Source organism: Hylobates moloch, unplaced genomic scaffold, assembly GCF_009828535.3.
Source record: "Hylobates moloch isolate HMO894 unplaced genomic scaffold, HMol_V3 SCAFFOLD_21, whole genome shotgun sequence".
NCBI lineage: Eukaryota > Metazoa > Chordata > Mammalia > Primates > Hylobatidae > Hylobates > Hylobates moloch.
The window spans coordinates 40,915,088-40,930,838 of record NW_026652296.1 but is presented as its reverse complement, the minus strand read 5'-3'; the positions used below and the strand labels follow the sequence as shown (position 1 = coordinate 40,930,838).

General features: G+C 49.1%; 1 protein-coding gene across 1 annotated transcript; it reads left to right on the top strand.

Annotated features, from left to right (window-relative positions):
* Positions 1-3,236, top strand: INSM1 (INSM transcriptional repressor 1). The gene is made up of 3 exons (XM_058432867.1): positions 1-83; positions 347-506; positions 598-3,236. The coding sequence occupies exons 1-3, from the start codon at positions 1-3 to the stop codon at positions 1,984-1,986; spliced, it is 1,632 nt and encodes a 543-aa protein (XP_058288850.1). The 3' UTR covers positions 1,987-3,236.
* The last annotated feature ends 12,515 nt before the right edge of the window (positions 3,237-15,751 follow it).

Here is a 15,751-nt window from a genome sequence, read left to right as displayed (position 1 = left end):
ATGGACGGGCCCATTTGGCGGCTCCGCGCCCCCCGGAGGAGAGACACAAAGCCCAGGCACGTGCGCCTCCCCATAGAGAAGCAGTAGACCGTGAAGGAAGGCGGGGCCGGGCGTGTGCCTGGGCCGGGCGGGGCGGTAGCGCCGGGCGGGGCGGCCAAGGGGCGCGCGCGGGGGCCCCGCGCCCTCAGGTACATCTGCCGCACCTACCGGGCGACCCCCGAGTCCCGGCCCCCTTTTGGCCGCCCCATCGCCCTCCCACCCTGCCAGGCTGAGGAGCTGCGGGCGCGCTGATTGGCTCCGGGGGAAGCGGGAGGCGAGAACAATGGCCCCCTCCCCCCGTTAAAAGGGAGCGGCTGCCGGGCCCGGGGACAGGGACGCGCGTGCAGGGCGCAGAGCTGGGCCGAGCCGCCGCCGGCGCCACGCGAGTCCCGCAGCCGCCGCGCCCGGGCAATGGGCTGGGGGCACTGAGGGCCGCCGGGGCCGAGCGCGGAGGGGGGACAGAGCCAGTGCCGTGCCCTCGGGCCGCGCCAACATGCCCCGCGGCTTCCTGGTGAAGCGCAGCAAGAAGTCCACGCCCGTGTCCTACCGGGTCCGCAGTGTGTCCCGCCAGTGGGGGCCCGCCGACCCCCGGGCCGACGGCCCCGGGCCGTGCCCCGCCGCCCGGGCCCTGGTCGCCGCCGGTTGCCTGGGCCTGGGCCAACCACCCCGCCGGGCCGGGGTTGCCGAAGTGCGCGGCCTTCGGCGCTGTACAGTCCCACGCGGCCCGTGAGCCGCGAGCACGAGAAGCACAAGTACTTCGAACGCAGCTTCAACCTGGGCTCACCGGTCTCGGCCGAGTCCTTCCCCACGCCCGCCGCGCTGCTCGGAGGGGGCGGCGGCGGCGGCGGCGCGAGCGGAGCTGGCGGAGGCGGCACCTGCGGCGGCGACGCGCTGCTCTTCGCGCCCGCCGAGCTCAAGATGGGCACGGCGTTCTCGGCTGGCGCCGAGGCGGCCCGCGGCCCGGGCCCCGGCCCCCCACTGCCCCCTGCCGCCGCCCTGCGGCCCCCGGGAAAGCGGCCCCCGCCCCCCACCGCCGCCGAACCGCCCGCCAAGGCAGCCAAGGCCCCGGGCGCCAAGAAGCCCAAGGCCATCCGCAAGCTGCACTTCGAGGACGAGGTGACCACGTCGCCCGTGCTGGGGCTCAAGATCAAGGAGGGCCCGGTGGAGGCGCCGCGGGGCCGCGCGGGGGGCGCGGCGCGGCCGCTGGGCGAGTTCATCTGCCAGTTGTGCAAGGAGGAGTACGCCGACCCGTTCGCGCTGGCGCAGCACAAGTGCTCGCGCATCGTGCGTGTGGAGTACCGCTGCCCCGAGTGCGCCAAGGTCTTCAGCTGCCCGGCCAACCTGGCCTCGCACCGCCGCTGGCACAAACCGCGGCCCGCGCCCGCCGCCGCCCGCGCGCCGGAGCCGGAAGCCGCAGCCAGGGCTGAGGCACGGGAGGCACCCGGCGGCGGCAGCGACCGGGACACGCCGAGCCCCGGTGGCGTATCCGAGTCGGGCTCCGAGGATGGGCTCTACGAGTGCCATCACTGCGCCAAGAAGTTCCGCCGCCAGGCCTACCTACGCAAGCACCTGCTGGCGCACCACCAGGCGCTGCAGGCCAAGGGCGCTCCGCCAGCGCCCCCGGCCGAGGACCTACTGGCCTTGTACCCCGGGCCCGACGAGAAGGCGCCCCAGGAGGCGGCCGGCGACGGCGAGGCGGCCGGCGTGCTGGGCCTGAGTGCGTCCGCCGAGTGCCACCTGTGCCCAGTGTGCGGGGAGTCGTTCCCCAGCAAGGGCGCCCAGGAGCGCCACCTGCGCCTGCTGCACGCCGCCCAGGTGTTCCCCTGCAAGTACTGCCCGGCCACCTTCTACAGCTCGCCCGGCCTTACGCGGCACATCAACAAGTGCCACCCATCCGAAAACAGACAGGTGATCCTCCTGCAGGTGCCCGTGCGCCCGGCCTGCTAGAGCGCGCCCTCCACCCCGGCCCCCCGAACGAACTGTGCCTTCGCTTGGAGACCCACAAAGAGAGTGCGCCCTGCACGCCCCGAACCCGAGTCCGCGCTGGGGGAGCCTCGCCTCCGCCCCCACCGGGTGAAAGTGTCGTCTCCGCTTCTCTCGGTGTGGCGTGACGGTAACCCCATCCTCTCGTTTTGACTCCTTTTGGAACCCCCACTTTTACGTTGTGTCCCCGTACCTCCCCCATGGCGCAACAGGAGTCAGTCTCTTTCTGTACAAGGGAGAAAAGCTGTACGCGTTTGTCTCGTGGTTGGAAGCCTCCCCTTGGCAGGGAGAAGCTTTTTTTCTTGCTAGTATTCGCTGTGTTCATGGTCTAGAAATGCGGTCTACTCTCGCCTCGCCTGCCAATCTCTGCTCTCTATGTATGTAGCGTACGGGTTGTTTTGGGTGAATCTTGAGGAATAAATGCCTTTATATTTCACAGGCTGTAAATTGAACTTCCCACACGATTAGCTTTATTATGGCTTGTGAACTGCTGGAGTCTGGCTTTACCTTTTTGTATGTGAACAAATCAAATTGCTTAAAAAAGAGTTTTCTTTAGTATAGCCACAAATGCCTTGAACTGTTGTCTGGGATTGTTTTGGGGGGGAGGGAAGGGAGTGTTCCGAAGATGCTGTAGTAACTGCCTCAGTGTTTCACGTAAGACTTTTTGGTTTGATCATCTTTGTTGAGGTAGGACTATCAGTTCCCTCTAAATGTATATGTTGATTTATGAGTAATTGTTATTTATTCTTTATTTATTTATATTAATTATGAAGATTATGATATTATTTGATTGCAGATTTTTTTGGCGCGCTGCCCCCTCCCCACCCTGCCACTCTTGACATTCCACTGTGCGTTTTAGAAGAGAGCCTTTTTCTAAAGGGATCTGCTTAAAGTTTTAACTTTTATACCTATCTGAGTGAATTACAGACAACCTACCATTTATTCTGCTTCGAGGGTCCCCAGGGCCCTTGTACAACCGACAGCTCTTACTTTTAAATGCAATCTCTTTTCTACATACATTATTTTCTTAATTGTTAGCTATTTATAGAAAGCTTCAATAGAACTGTTTCAACTGTATAACTATTTACTATTCAAATAAAATATTTTCAAAGTCAAAGTATGGTGGCCTGATTTCTGCATCACATGCTTTCAGGACGAATTTAAAATAGAGCTACTGATAGTTTCTTAAAAGCTAACTTTATTTTTTATTAGGAAAAAGGGAACCACCACCACCACCACCAGGATGGTGGGTTTTCAGAGCTAAACCTCAGCTGCGGGGCTCTGCCCTTCTGGCAGCCTGAGGGTACAGCCTTGGTAGCGGCTGGCTGAAACAAGCCTTGTTGGGGTCCTTAGTAATGTGCCAGGAGGCGGGTTAGAATGAAGGCCCTGGGCATCTTTTCAGAGAAATCTAAATCAGTATCCCTAAGAAGCTGTTCTTTGCACTCCACTTTCATTTAGCAAGTCCTTCATTCCCAAAAATTTAGGGCTCAGGGTGATAGTAATTCCTCAAACAAATAAAGTGGGTAGTTTTTGTTCCTTAGAGTCAACTACACCGTCAGATTTGCAAAGCACGGGCAGCAACCCGATTCACATTTGGATGCAATGGGAAGTTAAGCAACTGGGGGCAAGGGCTTAGAAATAATTTTCCAATCAGGTGAGCAGTCTGTTTGGGGGGAAAATGGAACACCATCTGTTTGGGGTATTAAATTTAATAACAGGTAATTACAATGTTTTCCGTTATGTGTCACTCAGCTCTTTCAAGAACAATTCTGACTCTCACCAGTGACTATTTTGGGTTGTTTTCCTCTGTCTTGGAAACATTTGATGAAGGAGCTGTGCTAAATCTCACAATTGTGCATGTGTGTGTTCCCTTCCTTTTGTGTGTTTTTGCTGCCTTTTTTTTTTTCTGAGGCCCGCTAAATCTAACATTTGCCTGCCAAAGAGATTTTAGAAATCTGCACAGTAAAGGGATTTGCATCTCCAAAGAGGAGCTGGAATGAGGCTGGGAAGGGCAGTCCATGAGGAACTTGGAAGGACAAACTGAGGAAAGAGATCATTTTCAGATTGTGAGCCTCAAGTTTTCTGTGGGACGGGGTTTAGCCAAAGGCTCAGCTAGCAGGAATATGGAATATTCCTCCCTTTGTGAGGCTCTGGAAACAGCCTTCGAATAACAATGAAGGAGAAACCTCTACAGGTAAGTTGCCTCCAGGACAAATTGCATGTAGCTTTTTATCACTGATGACTACGTATTTTACCAGTTTGGAAAATAGAAGAACAAAAAGCTCAGGGCTGGTACAGTAGGAAAGCACAGGGACAGAGCAGCATTTATAACATCCTAAAAACTTTAAATGAAACAAAAACTCAAATGTGTGGGCTGATGGCTGCTGCTTCTCCCCTCCTGCAACAGTAATACGGAAGAATGGGAGCATGGAAAATATTCTCTCTGAGTTACACCAAACATTAAAAGATACCCTAAACCGAGGGTGAGTGTATGCACGTTCTGTGGCAATAAAAAGTTTCCTTAAAAACTGGAAGATTGGCCGCACATGGCGAATCCAGACTCGTCTGCAGGAATGGCAGCTTGTAACTACGTTGGGCTCACTGTGGTTCTCGTCCGTAATCACAAAAACATGAATTCATCTAAGATCCACCTTCATGAGGGTAAATATAATTTGGTTGTTCACAAACATGTTCCTTCATCCCCCGTATAAATTTATTTCAGTGGAATCAATGGAACCCGAAGTATCTATGTGAGATATTAAATGAAACTGTATAGTAAATGGAGTTGAAGGCAACGAAACAGTGTAGAAATAGAAAAACTTGGTCAATTTTTATCACAGTAACACAACATGAGTTTGCAGAATATAGGGAGGGAATCAGGCTCTCTCCCCTTTTTCTTGCCTCCCTGGATAATACGTTCACAAGAACGAAGAAGATAATACGTTCGAGAACATCACGTTGAAACGCACACACTTTTTAACAAATCTGTGAAAGAGGCTGTAGGCATTCCGTGTGCTCTGGGGCTGCTGCAAGCTGGGAAGGCCATCCATGGAAACTGCCCGAGAATTCCATACCATCCCACAGCAAGGATTTGCTGGTGAGAGGCCCAGGGGGTCAGGAAAAGTAGTAAGGTTAAGGAGGGGGGAGCTAAAAGAGGGAAGAAATAAAGGAAGCGATTTGATTTTTGCCAATGCCTTCACCTTTCTCTACTTCCATACGAATGTGGTATAATAAAAAGCAAAAGGCTGTTCAGCATTCCTTTGGTTCCACAATGAGCCTGTGGCTAGAACAGCTGCACGCCACGCTGGTTGAGCCCTTTCTTCAGAGTTACTAACGTCCTCTGGAGGCAGCTTCCCCTGTTGCCTGCTTTGCTTTTTCCCTGGAGGCCTGGAAACGTCAGGGTTCTTGCCGCCCTCGGAGCAGGCACGTTGTACTGGCAAGAATTTGACTTGGGTGACTCACTCGGAGGCCTGTGCTTGGAGGCACGCCTTCCTTCTGTGTAGCACCATGGACTAAGTGATCGCACCTTTCAGCTGATCCTGGGCCTGTCGCTGGGTTCGATCTGGGAGTACCCAGATCTTGCAGAGCAGAAATGAAGCCAGGAGGCTGGCTGGACTCCAGCTGCACAAGGGCACCTGTGGGCATGTTGGGGTCCTGCAGAGACCTGGGTGTGCAACATCGGCCAGGGCAACACTAGCCACAGGTGGATGCACCTGGCATGTCCGTGCCCAGATGCTGCTGAGGAGGGTGTGACATTTCTCATCAGCTTCCCTTTGCTCTGTGAGTGGCTGTCTCCTCCCCCAGTTGGGCTGAACTCCACAGCCATCCACAGAGTCTTCAAAACAAAGCAGAAGCGTCTCCTAACCACCCTGAGTGACCTGATAACACTACAGGAATTCTTCATGTATCAACTGTCTTGCAAAAGAGAAAGGGGCCTCATATAAGGTTGGGCTTTCTGAAGTTGAGTCAGTTGACTTCCTGAAAGCATCAGTCTCCTCATCTGTAAACCAGAGATCATACTCCTGGCAGAGGCCCTAAGGGTCTCTGGAGCCTTTGTGGGACATTTGGGGAAGATTCCTGAGCGCAGGAGATGAAGGGCAGTGAGGAGCCCAGAGGGACCTGCATTTTTCGCTTAGACAAGGGCGCTCCTTACCAGGAGTACCGTTCCATGGCATTGAGGATTCTTTGCATACCCACTGGCCTGTGGCAGGATTACTTTGAGCGAAACTTGCTTTTTGCAGAACGGACACTTAGGTCTTCTAGAAAAATTTTCTGGCAAATAGACCCAAGGCGAAGTCTATGGAATCATGTATGGGTTAAGATGAGTCCCCCGGTTAGCTTCTTACAGAGCTAGAATTAGTTACGTTTCTTTGGTGGCCAGACTAAAGGAACCTGTAATGCTCTGGTAGTTAAAGTTACAAACAATGGAATTTAGAGATCGAAGAGGAAACTGAGTTGTAGAGAGAAATCCACAGGTGGCAAAACATACCAGTGTGAGAACCAACCGAATAGAAACATGCAGGGATCTTGATTCCATTTAATCGTCAAGGAGGTACCAAAGCGGGAAGTGCAAAGTGGCGACCTAAAGACACTTAGCTTCTCATCTTCAATGATGGAAACATCTCATGGGTCTTTTGGCAACACAATCCCAAATAGCCCCAAAATCCCACCCAGGCGGGAAAGATAGCAGCTAAAGGCATCTTCAAGTTCCATCCCACCATATCTATTGGAGAAACATCGTTTCTCTACTGTCCGCCTGCAACATTAAATGACCAATACTCATAGGGAAAGTCTGGTGAACTCACGACTCCTGGGTTCTAATATGGCAGTTGTCACTAGCAGGCACATCAGCAACACAAAGACAAGTTCAGCAGTGGGAGGTGGTTCCATAACTTAAGGAGACCTGGTCACAAGTCCCACAAGAGCCCAGTGATCCTAGAATAAATAACTCTTCTCAAACATGCAGAGCCAGAAGACCATCCTCTGATGGGCTGCAGCCTAGAGTTCCTCGTGTCCCCTCGCACCTTCATCGGCTAAGGTTTCCACGTGAGGCCAGGTATGTTCACTCCTCAGGAAGAAGGGACCAGAGATGGATGGCACCTGCTTGCCCAATCATCTCAGTGACTAGGGACTGGGGAACTACAGCCTCCTTCTGACACTGCTAAGGAAACAGGTCAATACTTTTCAACATCCCCTCACCTTTTGCAAACAACCAGCTACAGGTTTTGGTGTCATCAGGGCAACTTCCCAGGCAAGAGGATTTTCTGAAGATGACTGAGTCCTGCTTCTTTGGACACATCCCTCATGAGGACCTGCAGGAGGAAATTAACACAGGCCACGTTGGGTTTTGAAAGTCACAGAGCCTCATGAGAAGGGTCATCCCAGCAAGGGATGTGCGATGGACCTTTGGGGTGAAGGGAATTGATTTCTCATAGCTGGATGAGATAATCAACCTGGTTTACAAATTTACCAATCACAACTACTTTTTGGTCATTATTAAGGCCTGATATGCTTCTCAGAATCGCAGAGCACCTTTGAGAATATGATATGAAGTCAGTTAACATGTTTTCACTAACCCAAACACACTCCTTCGTATCCTAAGCCCCGACTGTCATCATTTGTACCCCGCATGCTTGGATTGTGGGCTTGCTGTGTAGCATCTGGAAAGTGGAACGTCCAGGACCTGCTGCTTCCTTCTGGCAGTGTCTATGCTGAGCAGATGGGTTCTGGGGTGATCGCCTTCGTGTTTGTCTTGTTTGAAGATTTCTACCCTGTGTGGTCTTCCTGGTGGCATTTCCACACAAAGCATCAGCACTAATGTTTTTTCTCTAGTTCCTCGAATAGCCTCATACCACGGAGACAAACCATCCTTAGAACATTCAACATTCACCACATTGAAATGAAACTTACAGAATGTTTACTGCCAGCACGACACATTCAAAGGCATGATTACTGAGAGCCTGTTTCCAGCATGCCACGTGCACGCCCTGCAGCTCCCCCAATGTCTATGAGAAGCTTATTGACACAATTTGCCTCCAGTTTCCCAGAGCTGCCTCCCCTTAATCAGAACCCAGGCGTTCCCTGCTCCTTCCCTGTGGTTTGAACCAGCAGACCAAGCATTGCGCAGCAGGGAGACAATAATGCTGGCAACGTCAACCTGAATTCATTATTCTTCTCTTTCAGTCATCAAAGAAGGGCCTTTTATTTGAATGCAACATCTGCTTTGTCTCTGTTGTGCAGGACCAGGGCCCTGATGCAATGCCCCCTTCTCAAACACCACAGCCAGGTGACAGTCACACCTGATGGTGACAGGATGAAGAGAGGGAGCCAAGAGGCTATTATGTGTCAAATCTGATAGGACGCAGAGGAGGCGTTAGAGTATGGAAGGGTGGGTTTTAGAGGAGGGCGCTTTCCACAGGAGGAAAAAACATCAGGCTGCAGTTTCCTCCCAGCACAAAGAACAGAAAAGAATGGGGAAGTTAGGCTGAAATGCATGTGTCCAGTGTTGCCATTTAAAAGCTTGTAACATCAATTGATTGCAGTTCTTTTCTATTACTATTTATCTACTACAGTGTGTAAAATGAGCCTTTACCATTTTATAAGTACAGCTACAAAGAGGTTGTTATTAGGAGATGGGCAGAAACTGATAGAAAAAGTGCGCATGAAAATGATCAGGTTGAGACTGCCCAGGACAAAGGGGGCTGGACCAGTCAAATCCGGGTGCCCAGTTTGGAACAGAATCATGTTAGATTTCATCAAATATTTTATACCATAAAGGAACACTTTCTGTTTTCCTCACGTCTTGGAATAGATCTTTATTGTGTCTTTTGAAACGTTATGTTTTTTGTTCTGTTAATCACAGAGAAAACCATGTTTTCCCCTCAGTATTTTCAAAATTTGGTAATTCAGATGAAAAAGGACGAAAAACAATTAAATGCATATTATACCTACCTTCACTTATTTGTAGCAGTAAATGTGACCTTACGTTCTAAGATTATATTGGGATTCCAGAATTACTGCTGTCATTGCAGTATTTCACAATCTCTATTGTTATTATTGTAACAGAAAAGGCTAGACCAGGGGTTGGTAAACTAAGGCCTACTGGCTCAGTCCAGCCTGCTTTTGTAAATAAAGTTTTATTGGCATATAGCCAGGCTCACTCACATCAGCCTCTATGGCTGTTTTCATGCTACAACAGCAGAGTTTAGTAGTTATGAGAGAGGCCACATGGCCTTCAAAGCCTAAAATATTTACTATTCACCCCTTTATAGAAAAAGTTTGCCGACAATAATATCATGCAATAGACAATAAAATAGTGCAGTAATTCTTCCCCTTGATTAGACAGAAATTTGGTCCTTATGAAAACTGCTTCGCTCAGATGTGTGTTGAGCATCATAAACTCACTCAGCATTCATAAGTCTTGAAAATTGCAAAATTTAGTATAACTATTTTTACAGGTGTCACTACCTAAAGTACCATGTTTTTTGTTTTTGGATTTTTTTTTTTTTTTTTTGGAGAGTCTCACTGTGTCGCCCAGGCTGGAGTGCAGTGATGCAATCTCAGCTCACTGCAACCTTTGCTTCCCTGGCTCAAGTGACCCTCCCACCTCAGTCTCCTGAGTAACTGGGACTACAGGCGTGTGCCACTACATCCTGCTAATTTTTGTATTTTTTTAAGTAGAAATGGGGTTTCACCATGTTGGCCAGGCTGGTCTCGAATTCCTGGCCTCAAGTGATCCACCTGCCTCAACCCCCTGAAGTGCTGGGATTACAGGCATGAACCACCATGCCTGGCTAAGGTATCATGTTTTTTTAACCTGATTTTTGTTTTTGTTTTTTTTTTGAGACAGGGTCTCACTCTGTCACCCAGGCTGGAGTGCAGTGCCATGATCATGGCTTACTGTGGCCTTAACCTCTTAGGCTGAAGTGATCCTCTTGCCTCAGCCTTCTGAGTAGCTGAGATGACAGGTCCACACCACCATGCCTGGCTAATTTTTTTATTTCTTGTAGAGATGGGAGGTCTCACTATGTTGCCCAGGCTGGTCTTGAACTCCTGGGCTCAAGCAATCTTCCTACCTTGACCTCTGAAAGTGCTGGGATTACAGGTGTAGGCCACCACACCTGGCCCTGATAATTTAAATAAGAAAGTTTACTAGTTTTTCTGAAAGTTGGAAACTGCCTCCAAGATAGTTTTATTAATATTGTTCCTGTTCATATCAGTTACAGGAGCTCTCAGACAATACACACAAACCACAATCTGTTGAGTCAGCCACAGAAATCTAAACAGAACAAGAGGGTTATCTCCTGGTTGGAAGGTTGTTTTCTCACCGCAGTGATGGTTTAATTTATCAGGTGAAATCACAACTTTTAGGTTGAACCATAGGACATTGCTGTGTTTGGTTTTGTTTGTTTGTTTGTTTGTTTTTTGAGACAGGGTCTCACTCTGTTGCCTGGACTGAAGTGCAGTGGCACAATCTCAGTTCACTGCAACCTCCGCTTCCCAGGTTCGAGTGATTCTTGTGCCTCAGCCTCCCGAGTAGCTGGGATTACAGGTGTGTACCACTATGTCTGGCTTTTGTGTGTGTGTGTGTGTGTTTTTAGTAGAGATGGGGTTTCACTATGTTGCCCAGGCTGGTCTCCAACTCCTGGCCTCAAGTGATCTGCCTGCCTCAGCCTCCCAAAGTGCTGGGATTACAAGTGTGAGCGCCCGGCTCATTGCTGTTTTTATAAGTAAAAATAAAAACTTTGCTATCAATAATTTTTTATGGCTTAACCCAACATTTCAAGGATTTTTGTAACCATTAGCTTAAAAATTGAGTTAAAGACAGAAGATAACTTTAACTCAGCATTGATTTGTTTCAAAATAGTGTTAATTTAATAGCAATAAGCACCTTCCTGGCAACTGATGACCTCTTTTAATTGTGCAAACGTTTGAGCATTTGGAGGATATAGATCAATGACCACCAATGAGAATTCTGCTCTGATTAGAGGTTCACAACCATTACTTGAAACTTTTTTCTGAAGCAGATTTCTGACCCAGTCCCACGAGCGTCTCCGTTACGGTGGTGGTGGTGGACAATGTGTTGTACTTCTGTAGTGTGTATCATTTAGAGCCCTGCCACTCAAAGTGTGGCTCAAGGACCTGTAGGTCCACATCCCCTGGGAGTGCCGGCCCCGCTTCGGGCCTCCTAAATCAGAATCTGTATTTTAACAGGATCCCCAGGGAATCTCTATGCATGTTGATGTTTTACAGGCACTGGTTTAAAATTTGAGGTCTTGGTCATAGAGTAAGTTCTCCCAGTTGTTGCCCCCAGTAAATTTGGCCTCGGAAGGGTTGATGGCTTGGGCACCAGCCCAGGGACACTAACCCCAACTCATGATGGGTTTGTAACAATATTAACAGACTAAATTCATATTAACATTTTAAGGATGTTTGGTAGCAATTCATTAAAAATTGAGTTAAAGACAGAAGATAACTTTAACTCAGCAACTTTAACTAACCAACTTTGCCTGGTCCAAGGTCTTCATATGAATTACTCAGTGAGTTCTCACAATGCCTCCAAGAGGTTGGAGTGGTCATTACCCTGTGTAACATCTGAAGAAATGGAAGGCCCTGTGAAATGACGTGGCCTGAAAGTGCGGAAATTTAGTTGAGATCAAGAAAGTTCATAAAGAGAAACCTCCAAGGCAGCAATTGCTCCAGTGTGGGAGAATTCAAATGGACAGTGACATGCCAGGGCCTTGGTTCCACCTTCTTGCCAAGGGGCTGCTACAGCAGGCAGCGCGATACGGTGGCCCAGGAACATGTATGGTTCTCAGCCCAGATCATGAAACAGCTGATTTGTGTTTTGGCAATTCGACTCCAAAATAATGGGCTGAAAATCCCATCTGGGAGAGAGAGCGAGGAGCCAAATGTAATGTCATTTCCAGTTATTTCTTATCTTACGCATTGGAGAAACGTTATTTCTACATGACCCAACTTGCAAACACAAATAACAGATGCTGGCGAGAGAACTGGGTAAATTTAGTACTGCGTGATGTTAACTAAGGCTCACACTGGCATCTGCGTCATAGCAGATTATAGATTCGACACCACTTTTTGCTTTGCTTTAACGTGCTGCAGTGCAAACTGTAAGAGAGGCACGAATTCACCGTGAATGGCGGCGTTGTAAGCAGCTCCACAGTGAGGAAATCGCTGAAAGTTAGCTTGCCCGGGCCACTTTCTTTTTTTCTTTCTTTTTTTTTTTTTTTTTGAGACTGGGTCTCACTCTGTCACCCAGGCTGGAGTGCAGTGGCTCGATCTTGGCTCACTGCAACCTCTGCCTCCCCGGTTCAAGTGATTCTCCTGCCTCAGCCTCCTGAGTAGCTAGGATTACAGGTGCGCACCACCACGCATCCAGGCCACTTTCTATTGAGGTCTCTACCTTCCACTTTGGTTCTAAAAGCACTTCTTTGTAGAAATCACTTACTATTCTACACCTGCAAGGAACTGAATAGGCCATTCCAGAACCATGGCAACCAGCATGAGTGGCAGAAGGAAAAGTCTCTGAGCACAGGGTTTCAGGCTCTCCCTGCCCACTTTAACATCAGGGCAGCAGAGGGACTCAAATGGGCTGGACCTAAACCCTAACTCTGAGATGCAAAGTCCAGTAACATTTAGCAGAATGATTCAATTAAAATTTTAATATTATATCTCAAAGAGAGTGCCAATGTTGCAGCTTCAGGAAGTGACAGATTTTGATAATCCTAGCAGGTCACTTTCTCTTCCACCGTGGTGAGATTTCATGTGCTCACATGCAGAAGGACCCAGCCCCTTCTCCAGCATGCTGGGGCTGTTAGGGGCCAGGGGTTTGGAGCACAAACGCCTGCTTTCATCATTTCATCTCCACCATTTTCGGGTGGCCATGGGCAAGTTATTAATCTTCTCTGCCTGTTTTCTCATTGATAAAATTAGGAAAGAGTAGTGCCCGCCTGTAGCAGACATTTACTACATTTTCTGCTTGCCCCATGCCTTTGGAATACCCTTCCTAAGCTCAGCTAATTCTCTATCCAATGAGTTCTGCCTCCTCAAGGTAGAATCCAGAAACTTGCTTTTCCAGCCTCCCTTGCAGCTAGGCTCTGCTGTAAGGGGTAATGGAAAATGTGCTGTGCATTAAGACCAATGTCCAACAGAAAGGAGTCAGGTCATCCTGACTTGGATTGAAGGTGTCTGACCACTCATCAAATGTGCCCCTGAGATGTGGATCCAGAAGAGAGACATGAAAGAGGTGGCACTGGCTGCAGTCAGTGCTGGGGAGGGGAGATCAGAGGCATTTGTCTCTTGGAGGTGGCTGTGGTGAAGGCCCAGTGTTGTAAGGTGAGCTGCCACTGGACTTGTCTAGCAGGGCAATTTGAGTGTTGTTTCTAGATCTTTGAGTCACAAAGCCTGATTGTGTGGCCTTCCTGGACATAAAGCAAGGTAGCCAAGAGCCTTTAATAAATTATTTATCTCCTTCAGCTGGCTAAAGTGGATTTGGCTGTCTGCAACTCAGTGTCTCCCAAGGCCATTGTTGAGATTAAATGAGTTACTGAGGTCAAGTGCTGGTGAGAACTCACTCTTATTATCCTTGCAAGGATAGGAGTGAATTCTGATTTTATTTTACTTTTTATTTTTATTTTTTTGAGGCAGAGTTTCACTCTTGTTGCCCAGGCTAGAGTGTAATGGCACGAACTCAGCTCACTACAACCCCCCACCTCCTGAGTTCAAGTGATTCTCCTGCCCCAGCCTCCCGAGTAGCTGGGATTACAGGTACCCACCACCATGCCCGGCTACTTTTTTGTATTTTTGGTAGAGATGGGGGTTTCACTATGTTGGCCAGGCTGGTCTCAAACTCCTGACCTCAGGCAATCCACCCGCCTTGGCCTCCCAAAGTGCTGGGATTACAGGTGTGAGCCACCGCACCCGGCTGAACACTGATTTTAAATTGTTATAATCTCAATGCCACCCGGTGTAGGTTTAAAATCACTTCTGCAAACCCTTTGACATGCCTCCCATTGTGAAGTGAAGTCTTACCTCCCTCACTGCTCCCTCCAAAACTAAGAGGGCCTTTGTCACACTTTCTCAAATGAAAAGCAGTAGAAGTGACACTGTGTGACTTCTGAGACTAGGCTAGAATAGGCCAAGCTCAAACTACATACAGAGGCCACATTTAGGTGCTGTACTGAGGCCGAGCTAAGATCTCAGGCAACGACCAAGCCCCAGACATTTGGGGGAGCAGGTGAGACCCTAAGATGATGCCAGCACCCCCTACCCTAACATTTGCATGAGAGAGCCCAGGTGGGAACAGCCCCGCTGGGCCTGCTCACCCCCAGAACTGTGTGAGACTGTAATAAATTGATGGTGGTTGTTTTCAGCCACTGAGTTTTGGGGTGATTTGTTATGCAGCAATAGACAACTGGTATTTATTGCTGATTAATTAGCAATAGATAACTGATATGAGGAATACACCTGATATTTTTCAGTGCTCTCTGGCTTTTAGACTGCTTGAGTGTGAATTTTTATTTTTGCTCCAGGGTCTCACTCTGTCACCCAGACTGGAGTGCAGTGGCATGAACGTGGCTCACTGTAGCCTTGACCTCTGGGCCTCAAGCAATCCTCCCACCTCAACCTCCCCTATAGCTGGGACCACAGGTATGTACCACCGTGCCCAGCTAATGTTTTATTTTTTGTAGAGATGGGGGGGGATCTCACTTTGTTGCCCAGGCTGGTCTCAAACTCCTGGGCTCAGGTGATTCTCCCACCTTGGCCTGCTAAAGTGTTAGGATTACATGTGTGAGCCACTATGCCCGGCCTGCATGTGAATTTTTCCATTTGGTCTTCACAACAATCCTTTATAGATTATGATTCATTGATTTGTATATTAAGAAAATGTCTGAATGTTGAATGTCTTGCCCTCAATCAGAAGGCTCTTCATCTAAGACATAGAGAGCAGAACCCAGGTGTCTGGCTCCTTGATGTAGCCCTCCACAAAATGATGTGGTCTGGGTTCACTAGTAGAATGCACTGTTGTATGTAAATGCCTTCTGTACATTGTCTTGAAAACAACCATTAGGTCAATGTCCCAAGCACTATGACTGTGTAACAACAGATCTCCCCAAACTGAGTGCTTACAACAACAACAACAGAGATTTATTATATTTAATTATTTGTGTGGGTCAGGAATTCAGTAGCAGCCTGGCTTGGTGGTTCTGGCTTGGGGTCCTTCATGAAGTTACACTGAGTTTTCCACTGGGGCTGCAGTCAAGTGAAGGGTTGATTGGGGCTGGAGGATCTATTTCCAAGATGGCTCCCTCACATGGATGCTGGTCTCTATAGCACTGCTTGAGTGTCCTGACAGCATGGTGGCTCTCTCCAAAGCAAGACATCCAGGAGACCAAAGTGGAAACTGTAATACCTTTATGACTAAACTTGGAAGATATACCACTTTTGCTGAGTTCCGTTGGGCCCACGGGTCATCTCTGAATCAGCATGTAAAGGACCACGCAAAGGTATGAATTCCAGGAGGTGATGACTGCTGGGGGCCATCCTTGAGGTTGACTACCACAATCAGTATTATCGCCCCAAGTCCCAGGTGAGGAAACGAGCCAGAATGACTAGGGAATGGCCGCTCAAGAGTGTGTGCAGGTGGAATTGGAAGCCAACACTGATTCCTAGGACCACGTTCCTCTCCAATCTATGACAAAAGGTGAAT